The sequence below is a fragment of the Macrosteles quadrilineatus genome, unplaced genomic scaffold, assembly GCF_028750875.1.
Source record: "Macrosteles quadrilineatus isolate MER2022 unplaced genomic scaffold, UCM_ALF_1.0 Scaffold_7__1_contigs__length_78375512, whole genome shotgun sequence".
Lineage (NCBI taxonomy): Eukaryota > Metazoa > Arthropoda > Insecta > Hemiptera > Cicadellidae > Macrosteles > Macrosteles quadrilineatus.
In genome coordinates this window covers 51,742,945-51,757,519 of record NW_026542600.1, presented here as the reverse complement: position 1 = coordinate 51,757,519, position 14,575 = coordinate 51,742,945, and the positions used below count along the sequence as shown (strand labels likewise).

Genomic DNA, 14,575 nt, shown 5'->3' with positions numbered 1-14,575 from the left:
TGTTTTTATTTTAATGTACTTATTATGATTATGTAATATGGAAATGCCAAACAAGTTATCCCAGTTTCAAGAACTTGTTATATTTACTTTTGTTTTTGTTGCCTGAGTTCTTGTAGGTAAGAGGGTGACACAAACACCTCATCTACAACTACTCAGGAAAAAACAAAAAAGTAATGTAATGCAAGTTTTCTCAATGCATAATGTTTTCCAATTTTTACAATGGTTTTAATTATGAACTGTTTTATCCAACCTTGCTGACCCGGTCTAGTCCTGAAAGTCGAGACTACTGCATTTATAGTTAATCAAACCACTAAAAATTTACAATTTACCTGTTTGGTTCAAATTTAGCAAAATCCAGTTGGAAGAAGATTTTCGGACACTGAAATTACCACTGGGCTCTAACCAGACTCTGTTCACGTTTGGAGAACCTTGGAGGGAATATGTCACTGGGACCCACCATAGACTGCTGTTGGACTGCAAGCAAATTTTTCATTTATTATACATATTCATCTATCCTTAACTCAGGAAGAATACACTGAATTGAAAACTTGAAGAGACACTCACAGTATTTATAACTGGGTTTAAGAAAAGTTAGGAAAACCGATTGTTAAGTGTACACATTTTTATATAAATTAGCTAATTAAATAATGAAAAATAAGTATATTTAAGTAGGTTGGGCAATCACAAAACAAAAATGAAATCCTTGTTAAAATCCCAGGATCCAAAAAATCATCCTAGTTACTTATATGCCCCATGCCCCTAGGTTGTCTAAAAATGTGAGTTTCGGTTCTTATTACCTCCGACCCCCATCCGACAAGGGAGTATTCCATCCCCCCCTGCCCACTGTACAACTTCTCACTTTGGGTGATTGTAGTTATGCCTATGCTCAATACAAATGGGAAGAGAGCTGGTTTAGTGGTTAGAGCACGGGACTTCGGTCCTCGAGGTCCCGGGTTCAGATCCCGCCAAATCGTAAATGGACTTTATCTAAGTGATAATGCCGTAGCCCCTAATACTAGCCTGAACTTGTGTGAAAAATAATCCCCGGCTCATGCCTAGCGTCCTAGGACAAAAAAAAAATCTTGTGATAAATACCTTTGAGTGTCTAAAACATTTGTCAAACATTGAACAAAACGACTAGTAACTGCTTTAGTGAATAAACAAAATAATAAACTTACAGGGAGTGCATGATAAATAAACTTTGATATTCACAATCATTAATTTTAGCTCTTGGTTTGTATGCAGAGTAGTTGGCCTTAGACACATGCGAAAAGTGCGACTGCCCAGGGGGCCCCGCGCTTTAGTGCAAAATACCTAAAACTTGTAAAAGTCCTTGAATTTTACGTCAATATTGAAGTAGAAAAAAGTGGGTGCATAAATTAAATACTAATATTATACCTTCAGATTTTTTTAAAGTTACTATTGTTGGTATACTAAATTTTTGATAATAAGGGGCCACTTAATGTTTGGACTGGTCCCCGCACCACATGTACGAATATGTTTACATGTTTGTAGAAACTTAAATACATGCATCACATCTTTCAAGAACACTTTCTGAACTGATTGTTTGAGGATAAGAATAATTTTGTCAATATTTATTATATGCCCAAGGAATATTTATCTTGAATCAATAACAATGTTATCAGTAAATATTGACCTTTGCAATACCAAACCAATATTTATCTGCAAATATAACCATATAATCATGTTTTTTGCTACATTTTCATCTGTCAATTTGTATCAACACTTTGACACATTTGCTGCGGCCCGTCAATGGCAGGCGTTGCCCCGTTGCGGCGCAGCGTCGAACGAACCCGATTGCTGGGCGATTGGCATTCAAATATTTTGGTCTTACGAATAGGAAATAACGTGCTGCGTTACAACAAGAGCCGACGTAGTTTGCTAAAACACCCACAGATAGCAGCACTGCTTGGAACATAGCCAGTCACATTGTATTGCCATTTGAAGGGAGGGATCGGGTCAAAAAGTTGATTTCAAAGCCTGCCAGACGGGGATTTTTTGGAGAAATTTACTACCAACCTACACCACAATTATAGACTAGTATTAGAGACACAATACTAACGCGTATCAACCGTCCTCGGCTAGATACTGAGCCTAACTGGGCAAACAATGCACTGCCCGCTGTGTCCTTGGTGAAGTAGCCGCTCGCACCACAGTCTACGGCACGCCATGCGTCACCGGGGACGCAGCTGCAGCAAATGTGTTAAAACCCAAACTCCAATTTAGCTTGGGGCATAGGTGAATTATTGACTCTCAGTTGGCTAAAGCGTTACACTGCCGAGTAGTTTTAGGGCTTAACATCTGGCATTTTCCATCTAACGAGAGTAGAGGAATAATAAAGTAGAAAGAAAACTCAAATTACCTGTGAAATAGTGAAGTGAGAAGAGTTTGAAGTGATAGATAGCACAGGGTATCCAGGGGTAGATGTCCACTCTTCCATGATGTCCTCCAGAGCCTTTTCAGCTAGGTCGATGTTTTTGTCAGTGGCTACTCCGTAGAGCAAGTTCCAAAAGTTTGTTGGTGATGTTGGGTTTGGGAAGGTTGGAGAAGAAGACATGCTGAAATCAAACAACTATAGTATTATGGATCTATAGCCTTGATATCTGAATAAGAATAATTTCCTTGAGTATCAGTTCAATATAACGACAGACTTTTTGAAAAAGATTTTATTGAATGGATCAACTTGGATCAAATCCCATGTGACACATAAAGCAAGATGTAACTATAAATTTATAAAAAGAAGATTTGTCACTATAACCTCGTGAATATATCAATGAATTTAAGGGGCATCGCTAGAACATTTTCTCTTAAAATTTATTAATAAATAAGTTACATTTTCTAACCTCACCAAGAAGATATTATAGTGTTTTAAGCAGATTTTTTTAAGAGGTTGGCAGTCCCTTGCTGTTTCATTGATTTGCAATTCAGTGGATCATCAGTCAAAGTGAATAAGAAGACTTCTGATTGCTATGAAGCTTAGTGAACTTAAGTAACTAATAGCATCTAACAAAAAAGAACTAAACTTAAATATTTTACTGCAAGAGGCAGTACTAGTCGTCACAATTATTCTTAGCAAATTATATACCATTTGAGAAGGTTGATTAGACACCTTTAAATTTACTTACTTTATATTAAATATTGTAAAAAGCTTACCTGGCAGAAATAAACATGCTTATTGCTTCATGAAATGATGTTCCAAATATATCTTTCAGCATCCGGATTAAGGCACCACCTGTAAAATTTAAGGAATTTAACAGTTTAGTCTTTATGGTTTGATCCTCAGCCAATGGTTTAGTAATGATAGATATGATTTTTTGTAACCTTAAAAATTCAAGGCGAGTAAAAGATTTTTACGTTAAGATTTCAAAACTTTATAATTTGGAATCTTTTAAGATTCAGTATCAGTTTTGAGATTCAAAATTTCTGGTTTCGACCATCTGTTTATTCGTGTTCAAAGTTAGTACCCAATATTTGTCTTGTTCTCAAGTATTACTGTTCCATATGTTATAGCTTATTTATCAAGAGGTGCGTCACTATTGGTACCTTTATACTTGGTAAGACTGTCAGAAACGGTTGTGACCAGTTCAGTTTCATCTTCACTGTGGAAGGTGAGAGTGTGTGCGTTAGGGTCATCTAGTTCAAGCCCCTTCTGGGTCAGCTCCACAACTACCTGCTCCTCTAACTCCCAGTCTGACATTTCTGACTGAAAATAATACACTTTTATTCCATCTGATTTCCTTGTGAATTAGCTGTGTATAAAAAAGTTAAATATAAATGCATGTCATCATCAAGATGTTGCCCAACTCACGGGGATTGCTGTGATTGTAAACAAAATCACGGATGTTGTTGCGATCATGAGAGATGATGACGGTTGTTGCCGCCATAGCAGGAATTTATTACAGTTACGACCGCAGAAAATGATCATGAATGTTGCTGAAATCGTAGGAAACCATCATGGATGTTATTGTGATAGAGCGAGTTGCTCACATTGATTTCAGTATGGCGATAATAGTTTTGAAAGTCAGTTTTGAATTCAGAACTGTTCAAAATAAAGTAAATGACAGTGTGAACAGATTTGTATGGTACATATTTTTTGTGTTTTATACAATTTTAAATTCAATTCGAAGTTTGGGAATATGATAACGTTTTTACTCATTAAGTAAACACTTTACATCAATAAAGTTCTCAAAGTCTACCCATGGCACAAGAATATAAAACATACAAAATATACCATATAAAACCTGTATTGTGATTGGGGAAGAGTTATTATTAGTACAGTAGTAGCCAAGGAGCTCCACTCTGAATGTTTGCACAAGGCCTTCCACTTAAAGTGGCATCTGAGTTGATTGATTTGATCAGGCTCTTTGATTATAATAAAACATAATATTATTTGGAAATCCCTGATCCATACCTAGAGCACTACTACTTACGAGTGACCCAGCTATGACATATTGCAAGTATTCGTCGATTCCCTTCATCATCCACAAGTTGTCCCATGAATCAACGGAGACGACATCACCGAACCACTGCCTCACCACCCCTCTGGACAGTGTAAGTGCTACATCTTGTATGTATCTAGTAGAAGACTTGTTTGGAGATACCAGGATCATTTCTTCCCTGTAAGTCATATGTTCCATAAATGCCAACATTTGGATCTTCAATGACAGTTTTGAGAGGATTTTTGATGTGCACCTCTGGTACCAAACAGGTTAGGGCTGACAGATATAAATTAAAGTAAATAAAAATACTTTTAATAACACTTGAAACATATTTAAACTTATACTGTTGAGTCACAACACAGTAAATATAGAAAAGATAGTATAAACAAGTAAATTTTTACTCCAGCTGCAGACACTTCTTGGCCGGTACTTTTGGTAGCCAATAGGATAACAGTAGGGGTGCCATCGAGGTTCTGGTCATTTGCCTATTCGGTCTGATGATGATTGGAATGTAAAAATCGAAATCCTTCACTTCCTTCTGTTAACTTATAACAATATAAGTGTAGATATAATTTTCAAGTGTTATAAGACATATTTTTAATTTACTTTTCATTTCCATAATGTTGGCAATGCTTGTGGATTGAAAATTATTACCAATCTTAAAAGAAGGAATGGAAACTAGAAGAAAGATCTTCTGTATCATATTCCTAGGTCAACATTTAATCATTTGTATTTTTTTGTGGGTAGTATCCTGGTTATAGTAAGGCGAAGACTCAGACATACATTTAACAGAAATCTTCCAAGATCTTCATCTCTCTTAAAAGAAATATATAGCAAGCTTTAAACTATTCCATAAGAGAATCATTTTTAAAATATTAACTCTCCTTATTTTATTACTATATTTTTTGTCCTAAGCCTGCATTGGTTTTTTGTATATTGTATTTTTGAGAGTAATAAATGAGCTGATAAAATCAGTATGGAAATAAAACATTATAAGGAGGGGTTGTAGCTCTCAGTAGATTTTAGATGTAGTTTCAAATCTAAATCTAACTTCAGGTTAAATATATTCAAATTCAGAGTTAAGATCTTACTTAGGTTGAGCAAAATAAAAATAATTTCCTCATGAGAGGATCTACTTTTCTCAAATTCTAATTAAGAATTTAATATGAAAAATCTTACGAGAAACTTGTAAATCCAAAGCTTTCCGAAGTTCCAGAGAAGAATTCTGGAAGCACAATTTGTTCGATTTTGCTGGAAGCCTGTTTGGAAGTCTGGTTGAATGGTATTTTTGTGTAGTTTCCCACTGCTTGAAGTAATCGTGCGGACAGTTGATTGGCCCATGTAGTCTGGTTCATATAGAGGTAGGGGGCTCGTGTATGGACTATTGTTGAGGTGGAGTTGTCTTCTCGGAGGCCGTACGAGGTATGATCAACTACTGCCCAGGCCAGCTGGTTGACTGGCATGTCAGGGTAGTCGTGAAATAAAAATACTCTGGTCGTTTCCCTAGAAATATACATAAATATAGTTGAGTGATGCACAGTAAACAAATTAATATTCAGGTTGGAAAAAATGTAGGCTATTTAAAAAGTTAAATTTGTTATTATCGTAATCTAACAATAAACTTCTCAATGGAGTTCTTGCCTCTTGGCTAACAATCTGAAGGTTCCTAATTTGCTGATAAAAGTCAAAGTCAGTAGTAGTTTTTGATTGGTCAAAACTGGACCCAGCAAAAATTGATCATTCAATGTTTACTAAATCGTCCTGACTAAAGAAACAGCTGCTCTAATTCAGTAACAAAACCACATAAAATCACAGAGAATTAAAGGACAGAGGAAAATTGCTCATGGGACAATTGTGTGCTTTTGGCTCTAGTATGTCGTACCGGAAATATACTTGTGATGAGAAAGGAAGAGCTTGTGTGGCGAGCACTGTGGAAATTTATATTGCACAGGGTCTTCCTCCACCATGAGGGCTGTAGTACATGAGGATGAGGGGGCAGTGTTCGACTTTGCTCTAGACACCAGCGACTAGTGCTAGACACCAGTTAAGTGTACCACTGAATGTTTCCTCTGTACCTTAATTCTCTCTTCTACATTTATAACTCACCCCACACTCATTTTACATTCATATTTAAGTTTAAATACAACTTTGTAGCATACCCATCTCAAAATAAATAAATTGATTGATTTATTGTAATAAATTGATATAGGTATATAGGTATATAGGTTGATATAGGTACCTACCTATATTGAACTGCATTAGTTAAGTTACTGTTAACTGTAAATGGTATTGAACTGTTAATGACTCCAACAAATAATGACTAAATAGTTTGTTGTTTTTTGCCTCCTGATAACAAATTTAAATAATCTAGAGGTTAAAATACCTTTAATCTGTCAGTGTGATCATAAGTCACTAATGAGCGGCGACCGGTTTCAACCCAGCAATAGGACCATCTTCAGGTGATGAAAGAACATTAATTCACTCCGAAGAGGTCATCAAAAAGTCTATAAATATATCACGAGGAACAACACTTAAATACATTTTTAACAAAAACACGTGTGGCCACAAATCGACTGTGTGGTGGACGGTACGAGTCTAGGAGGCATACCGTCCACCGCACAGTCGATTTGTGGCCACACATATTTTTGTAAAAAATGTATTTAAGTGTTGTTCCTTGTGATGTATTTATAGACTTTCTGAAGACCTCTTCGAAGTGAATTTATGTTCTTTCATCGCCTGAAGATGGCCCCATTGCTGGGTTGAAACCGGTCGCCGTTCATCGGTGACGTATATCGGTGACGTATGATCACATAGACGGATTGATGGTATTTTAACGTCCAGATTAATTTAAAAAGTTTGGTTGGTTTCTGTGATTACATGACCCCTCAAAAGTAATACGGTAGAGCTCTCCGCTATTCCGAACCCTTCTTCCAAAAATCCTCCAATTACAAACTAAACGTCAGAAATTGTTATTATGTTTTTAACATGTTTGTACGAATCTAACATGAGATCAAGTACTTTTCCCCAGTCTTGGGGGGAACAAGAACATCTTCTGCGGCCACGGTGAAATCGTGAACATCTTCCGGTCAGAGACACATCATCATTGTCTTCCATGATTGCAGCAAAAACGTAAACATTCCACACGATTGCAATGAAATTGTTGATCTCCCAACTCAGCAGACGCTTATCAATAAGCTATTTTTTCTTCTTGGAAAACTTATGTTGAGTTCATCCATATATTAAGAGTGTATCCATCCCTTACCTAACCCATGTGTCACATTAAGCATTAATGATTTTTGGAATCTCGAATAGTTATTTGCGCAAAGTGGCGTTTTTTTAAACGGAAGAAAAATGTTGTAGGCTATATAAGAATTAATTTAACTGTAATATGGCCCTCTTTTCCTGTTGATTACTATTCAATTAAAATAAACCAAGCCAAAATTTTTCTTTTGTTCAGTCTCATCCAGCGTGAGGAAAATTATAGTGGGCAAAGTGAAACATTGAAAAATCTGATACTTTTCCAAACTAATTCAAGTGACAAAAAGCCACTTTGTATGAAAGCTGTTGTCAAATATATCTGATTGCTAGTTCATGGCCCCCACAAGGGTGGGGCTGGTGCAACTCTGGTCACAGGGCCCGGGCCCTCAGGGGCCCCGGTCCTACCCATTTTTTTTCTTTTTTCCCCATTGAAGATCACTTTACAGCAGATCATAAATTGAAGATAAAAAATAATATATATATATATATATATATATATATATATATTACAAAAAACAAAGTTAAATAATTAAAAATGTATTAATTCTTGATTCTAAGGAAGTTTATATACTAGTATTGTATACTAGTATTAGGTTCGTAGGTGCGTATGTACTATACAACAGCAGAACAGCCATCTCGGGCCCCAGTGGCCGGCTCCACAAACTCCCTCTACCCCTTTCCTCCCGCCAGACGCCTAGCCACTCCTACCTCATTCCCCCCATAATAAACAAAGTTTGGTTTTATAATTGAACTGATAGTTTCAAGAATGAATCATTATGGTTATAAGTTAAAATAAAATTTGTAAAGCATTGAAAAATTGACATGTACTATGTACCATAGCTAAGGTGACCAGACGTCCCGTTTTAGGGGGACTGGTCCGTCCCGACAAATCCTCTCGGGACGCTTATTTGTCCCGTTATATCAAAATTTGGTTCCGGTTGCACTTTTATGTATGGAATATTTCAATTAATAATTTGCAATCTAGGTTATTTGACACAAACTTAAACATTCTTTACTTTTGGAGTTTTAAAAATATGAAAGATTGTAGGCCTAATAATTTTGACCTAAGTTTTCTTCCCAATTCGCTCGGTATAATACTGTACTAAAGCATGGATTGGATAGCATCGGCATCGACAGCATCGGTCATTCTCGGCATTACTCGTGCACATTCGTTTTTCTCCGTGACTACTCGCGCAAGTTCGGCAGCTCAGGCATCCACTCCCAAAAAATGTAGTATTATAAAATTCTTGATGAAAATTGTCACTGAATAAAATATGATTTCATTGGTGTAAGCTGTTAAACTCGATTTACGTAAGTTTTTTTCCTACTCCATATTACAAAGTACAATTATAGCAGTTAAGATAGCCAAACCCTTTTACAGGGAAATAAAAAGGACAAAATATTAATAGGCATGGAGCTTTTGTGTATTGATATACTGTAATAGTTTTAATTGCTGAATTCCTGTAATTTTAAGCTTATAAAACTCATTGAAGAACTCTTTTCTTCCTTAAAAAAGGCTGTAAAAGTGCCATTTACCACTCACAAATTTAATACCTAGATTGCCTTAAAAACTCACTAAAATACATGACATTTTCAAAATTTTCCCGGGGGAGAACCCCCGGACCACCCCTCTACGCTGGGGGGGTATTCCATACCCCCCCCCCCGACCCCCTGGTTGGTAGGGGGCCCGAGCCAGATTCTGGTAACAGGGCCCACAATTAAATGTGGGGGCCATGTGCTAGTTACTACTTAAATATAGTAGACTACTTAAACAGTACTTGAGGCACTAGTCCTCAATACCTGTTAATTGAAGAGCTTTCATAAGTGTCATATGAAGTGATAACTAATCGTAAAAGTTTTATCACAGAGTAACACTTAAGTGTGTCTGTATTTAAACAGCACTTAAACAAACTGTTACAATTATTTTTTGTTTCATTTTAAAAGTTACCGGTAAGTGATATAGTAAGTTATATTGTATTAAGCTAATTGTTGGCTTATAACTAAAATGAACTCAGTCTAACCCAGCATGATGTGAAGAATACTGTTGGAGAGTTGAAACTTGAAAATAAGTCACCTAATTGTAAAAATAATTGAGACCTAATGATTTGTTATGTTTACGTAGCCTACATGTTTGACTGTTAACCACTTAACCATATATATATACAGTCACCAACAATAGTTTACTTCTTTATTTATATTTACCAACCATTTCATCAACCAACTTGGTAGCGCTCAGATGTTTTACATTATAATGAGAATTTTTGCAAGACATCAATATAATGTTACAGCTGGGTAAAATACCCTCAAATTGCATAATGACTTGATATGATCCAGGTTCTTTGATAAAAGAGTTTGAGAAAAAGAAATTAGAGGGTATTATTAATAAGGATCCTGCCCGTAAAACTAATACATTTTATGAATTAAAATTATCCTTAGAGGTTTATAACTAAACAGTCCATAAGGGACTTGTAATATTTTTACAACTACGGGAAAAAGGAGTAAATATGGGAGTGAATACGACTCTTTGCATTCGATCTACACCAAGAGCAAATTAAATTGCCTTAGTGACAATAGTTAGAAGAAGAATGTTTTATGGTCAAACTGGAAATTATTATACTGTACATTTTATCTGTGGAACCTTTTAAGAATAGGCCATGTACAATTTTCTGTCCATACTTAGGTATTTCCACAGAACCAAATCAGGAACTAGGTTTAAAATGTACAGCTTTACAATATTTTAATTTAAAATATTCAAGATCCTAATATAATGAGATGTTTAGGTAAACATGCTGCTTTAATCCACAACAAAATCTAATAAATTATTTGATGATACAACCAAATAAAAATAGTGAATATGTACCACTATCAGTTTCAAATAAAAATTCATCAGTTAAACTGTTGTAAAATAATGATAAAAAATATATAATAATTATTGGGATTGAAAAGTGTATTTGAAATATAGCCGGGAATATTCCACGATTGTTTTCAAAAATGTGTTTAAAACTTACGTATGATTGTGTACTGAAGACGGTCGTACATTGCTGATAGCAATGTGAGGTCGGCTTACTATGATCTCCAGAGAAAATTGTGTCTTGTACCCCGGCTCGTCGAAGCACGGGAACACCTTCCGAGCATTGGTTGGATCTAAGGCAGTTACTGCTAGGTACCTGGAGTAAAAGAGGAGCAAAACTCAGTGATCCAGCAAACTATAAAAATACTTCATCCTATTAAAAAAATCTTCTCAAACTTTATTCTTGAAAATTGTTGCAAAATAAAAAATAAAAAAATTATGAACAAATTGGTTAGTTAACCATTTAACCACCTCCCCACGAAGGAGGGTAAGATCTTATGATAGGTGCTCAAACATGTAATTTGGGGTGATTTTAGAGTAAAATATATCAAAATCAAATACTACTTTATTGTTACAAAAACATCTCACTATGGAATCTAACTAACATCTAATATATATATAGCTGTAGTATATTGTTCACTACCAGAGATTCAAATTATGAGATGGTATGTGATGATTAGTTTTCCAGTTGGAAGAGTAAGTATACATAAGGACCTAACTATTTATACTATACTTATTTATTTATATGCAGTCCCTGACAGATTCTTCAAATAAGGATGGTTGGATAAAATCCCAGCCCTCCAACCTTCCTCCAAATTTTCCATAAAAAGATAAAAACACTAATAAATACTGAATCAACATACTTTTGTTCATTTTTGAAGAGGTAACCGACTTTGGCAAAGCCTGCCATGGAGCTCTGGTAGGAGCCTGTGTATTCAACGTAGAGAGAGTAGACTCCATTGGCAGCAGGTGGAGAAAAAGACATATTGATATAGGTCTGGTTGACACTCCATCCACTGATCTTCTGGGGATCCCATCTGGGGTATGCAAAATGTTGCTTCATAATAACTAACGAACTCTCATTCAGCGTCAAGTTCTCGGCATGTATTTGCAGAGAGGACACGCTACTTGGAAGAGTCATGTTTACCAACACCGCACCTGGAAGCATAAAACAATGGCAACTCTAAAATAAGCGGTATCAGCAATATGATACATACTTTCTCCTATTAGCTTGTCAACAACCAATCATGGGTAAGCGGTGGGAGTAATTATATTTTATGGGAAAATTACAAAATTTTAACTTTTAAGTCTTAATTTTTACAGCAAAGTGGTTTGTACCATTTTGTTTTGAGTTTAAAGGACCATAACATGTTACATTTTAATCAAATACGTTTGGGCTGTTTTTAATCTGATTTTTCCGTTATTTTATAAGGAAATCACCATTAAAGATTAAAATTTAATAAAAATGAAAAATTTCATGGATATACCATGGATACCCAATTTGAGATTCCTACATACCCAATTTCATCAAAATCGGACCACACCGGCGTAGTCTGCAGCTTTGTACACACACACAGACATCACTTCGGGACGAAGGCATAATTTTGTGCCCACCTTATATACAATGGTCAGCAAATTTTAGATTACACAAAAAGGTAGCTGTAAAATCAATCAGACACTAAAAACACATTTTCATCTGGAAAATATGAGCAGAATAATATTTAGGATCATTATAAACTAATTATCAAACATGTAATTTGGGGTGATTTTAGAGTAAAATAGATCCAAATCAAATACAGTACTACTTTATTGTTACAATAAAATAAAAACTAAAATTATCTCAAAATGGATTTTTAAAAAATCACTGAACATTTTTAAGAGTAATGAATCCCTTTAATGAAGTACTTGATATGTTTTAAAAAAATGTGGACAAACAGAAAGACCGATAATTTAGAGAGAAACAACAATTTTAATGTGTGATGGGTTAGGTAACTTTACGGTAATTTTTAGGTATTATCATATACAATGTCCTCATTTAGGCAATCACTATATCTTATCTGACAACACATATGGGCTTGGCTTGTTGTAAATGTAAACTGTTTCAGACATCTTTGTATCTGCACTGATATAGATGAAGGTGAATCATCAGACAAAAGGGGCGAGGATGTCTAGAAGTTAGATTGCAGGACTCATGGGGTCCTGGGTTCAAATCACTCCAATCACAAAATGGTGTTTAGCCATGTGATGCCGTGGACTGGAGGTTTAATGCCTACCTTAGGCTGTAGATTAACACTGATCTACAAAGCATAACCGAAGGTGGAAATAAACTGATAATTCGGTTGTTTGTTATTGTCATCCGATTTTAACAAACAAGGTCTCATTTGATTTGGATTTTAAATTCTCTATCTATTTAATCCTAAAACAGTTTTCTTAATATTTACGCTTTTCACGAAATTTAGCATTAAAGGATTTAAATGAGTGCCATATCGAAACGGCTAACCCATACTCATTTTATGTTTTTCTTAGCCCAAGGAACAAGTCCACAAAAAATTTCCAGACAATTTGGAAACACACTGTATATACATTTCCAAGACATTTTTGTACTGTAAATGATTATTTTTTATTAATATTTTCAACTAATAAACTAAACGTATGAAAACCATTAAAGAGTGAAGAAGGCAATCAAGAATTATCTTTATGGTAGTTTTATATTGCGTGCAATCAAGTGCTTGAATGTCGGTAACATCAATTGAATTTCAAAACATTAATTTTTGAGCTATCACCATTTGAATTCCAGCTACGACTTATATTTTCAGTATAGTTGAATGATAAATTAATTGAAATTGCGGGATTATAATACATTATGTTGTGTTAAATGAAACATTATTAGCAAACAATAAATGAAACCCATCAGTATGCAACATTATTATAGCTGCTGATATAGAGTATTAAACATTAGGTTTACAGACTTACAGTCCTTATTGTAAAATTTCTGACATAACCTAGATTTTTTAGTTAAGTATCGTTATTTATAAAAATATAACTTTTCCTCCTAGCACACGATATTTCTATGTGGTGAGTACATTTCCTGAAGAAGATTATGTTTATATGTATGGATATTTTTGGGAAATAATCTATTTTCATTTGAATTTACTTCGTGAAGCCAAAGGCGAGAGGTACTTGGTGGCGGTCTGGGCCATGCATGGTCTCACGAAAATGTGATATCCAAGTGGTTTTCGAACTGATTTTTACAATTATATCGTTGGGTTAGTCATAAGACTATCTGGCAGAAAATGAACTCTTTCATGACAGTTTACATTCCTATAGTTTTTAAGATAACCACTCATTTAAATGGTTGCCATTTGAAATTGGTAGAGCTTAGAAACCTAAACAAAGATTGGTCCTACCAGTAACTACTTATTTACTAAGTTTGAAGTCAATCGCTCAATCGGTTCAAAAGTTGTGTGCGGTACATTTGTGAAAATCACATACAGACAGAAAACTAGGCATTTTAGACCCATGAACAATTGTTTGCTCTAAGGCCCAAAAATACAAAAGCGTCCCAGAGAGTTTGTTTACCCTATATATGCAATGTGCAGTAAGTTATCACTTCAAGAATATATTTTGAAATATAGGCTTAAAGTCAAAGATGATTAAATTGAATACGTACTTATATTTTATCTATTGTTATATTAATAGGGAATAAATCAGACATTTTTGTAGGAAATTGGGTAAAATACAATCAGGCAAATTAAAATCCGCTTATTCTGTAGCTTTTCTGCAACGGGGATATTTTCTTGTTTGGTGGTAGTTATTAAATAAGTTCAACTTTTTTTGTAATTAAAAATTAAGATTAGGTACGATTATTTACTGCGGTTTTTTTTAGTTTTCACAACGAAGATTTTAAATTTTGAATCAAACGCCTCACGCCAGAGCGCTATTGTAAGTAGCAAACAGCCGAGATTTTAAGTTTACCTTGAGTCTTATCAGGCAATAAATGTCTTAA

At 34.9% G+C, this 14,575-nt stretch overlaps 1 protein-coding gene across 1 annotated transcript in view; it reads right to left on the bottom strand.

Moving 5' to 3' along the window:
- Positions 1 to 14,575, bottom strand: part of LOC128998122 (thyrotropin-releasing hormone-degrading ectoenzyme-like) — a 37,445-nt gene that overhangs the window by 10,295 nt on the left and 12,575 nt on the right. Inside the window, exons 2-9 of the mRNA XM_054424121.1 lie at positions 11,433 to 11,727; positions 10,727 to 10,885; positions 5,640 to 5,963; positions 4,452 to 4,638; positions 3,565 to 3,724; positions 3,175 to 3,253; positions 2,384 to 2,579; positions 330 to 474 (exon numbers count right to left, since the gene is read on the bottom strand). Of these exons, the coding sequence (XP_054280096.1) occupies positions 330 to 474; positions 2,384 to 2,579; positions 3,175 to 3,253; positions 3,565 to 3,724; positions 4,452 to 4,638; positions 5,640 to 5,963; positions 10,727 to 10,885; positions 11,433 to 11,727 (1,545 nt within the window). The remainder of the gene's footprint in view (positions 1 to 329; positions 475 to 2,383; positions 2,580 to 3,174; positions 3,254 to 3,564; positions 3,725 to 4,451; positions 4,639 to 5,639; positions 5,964 to 10,726; positions 10,886 to 11,432; positions 11,728 to 14,575) is intronic.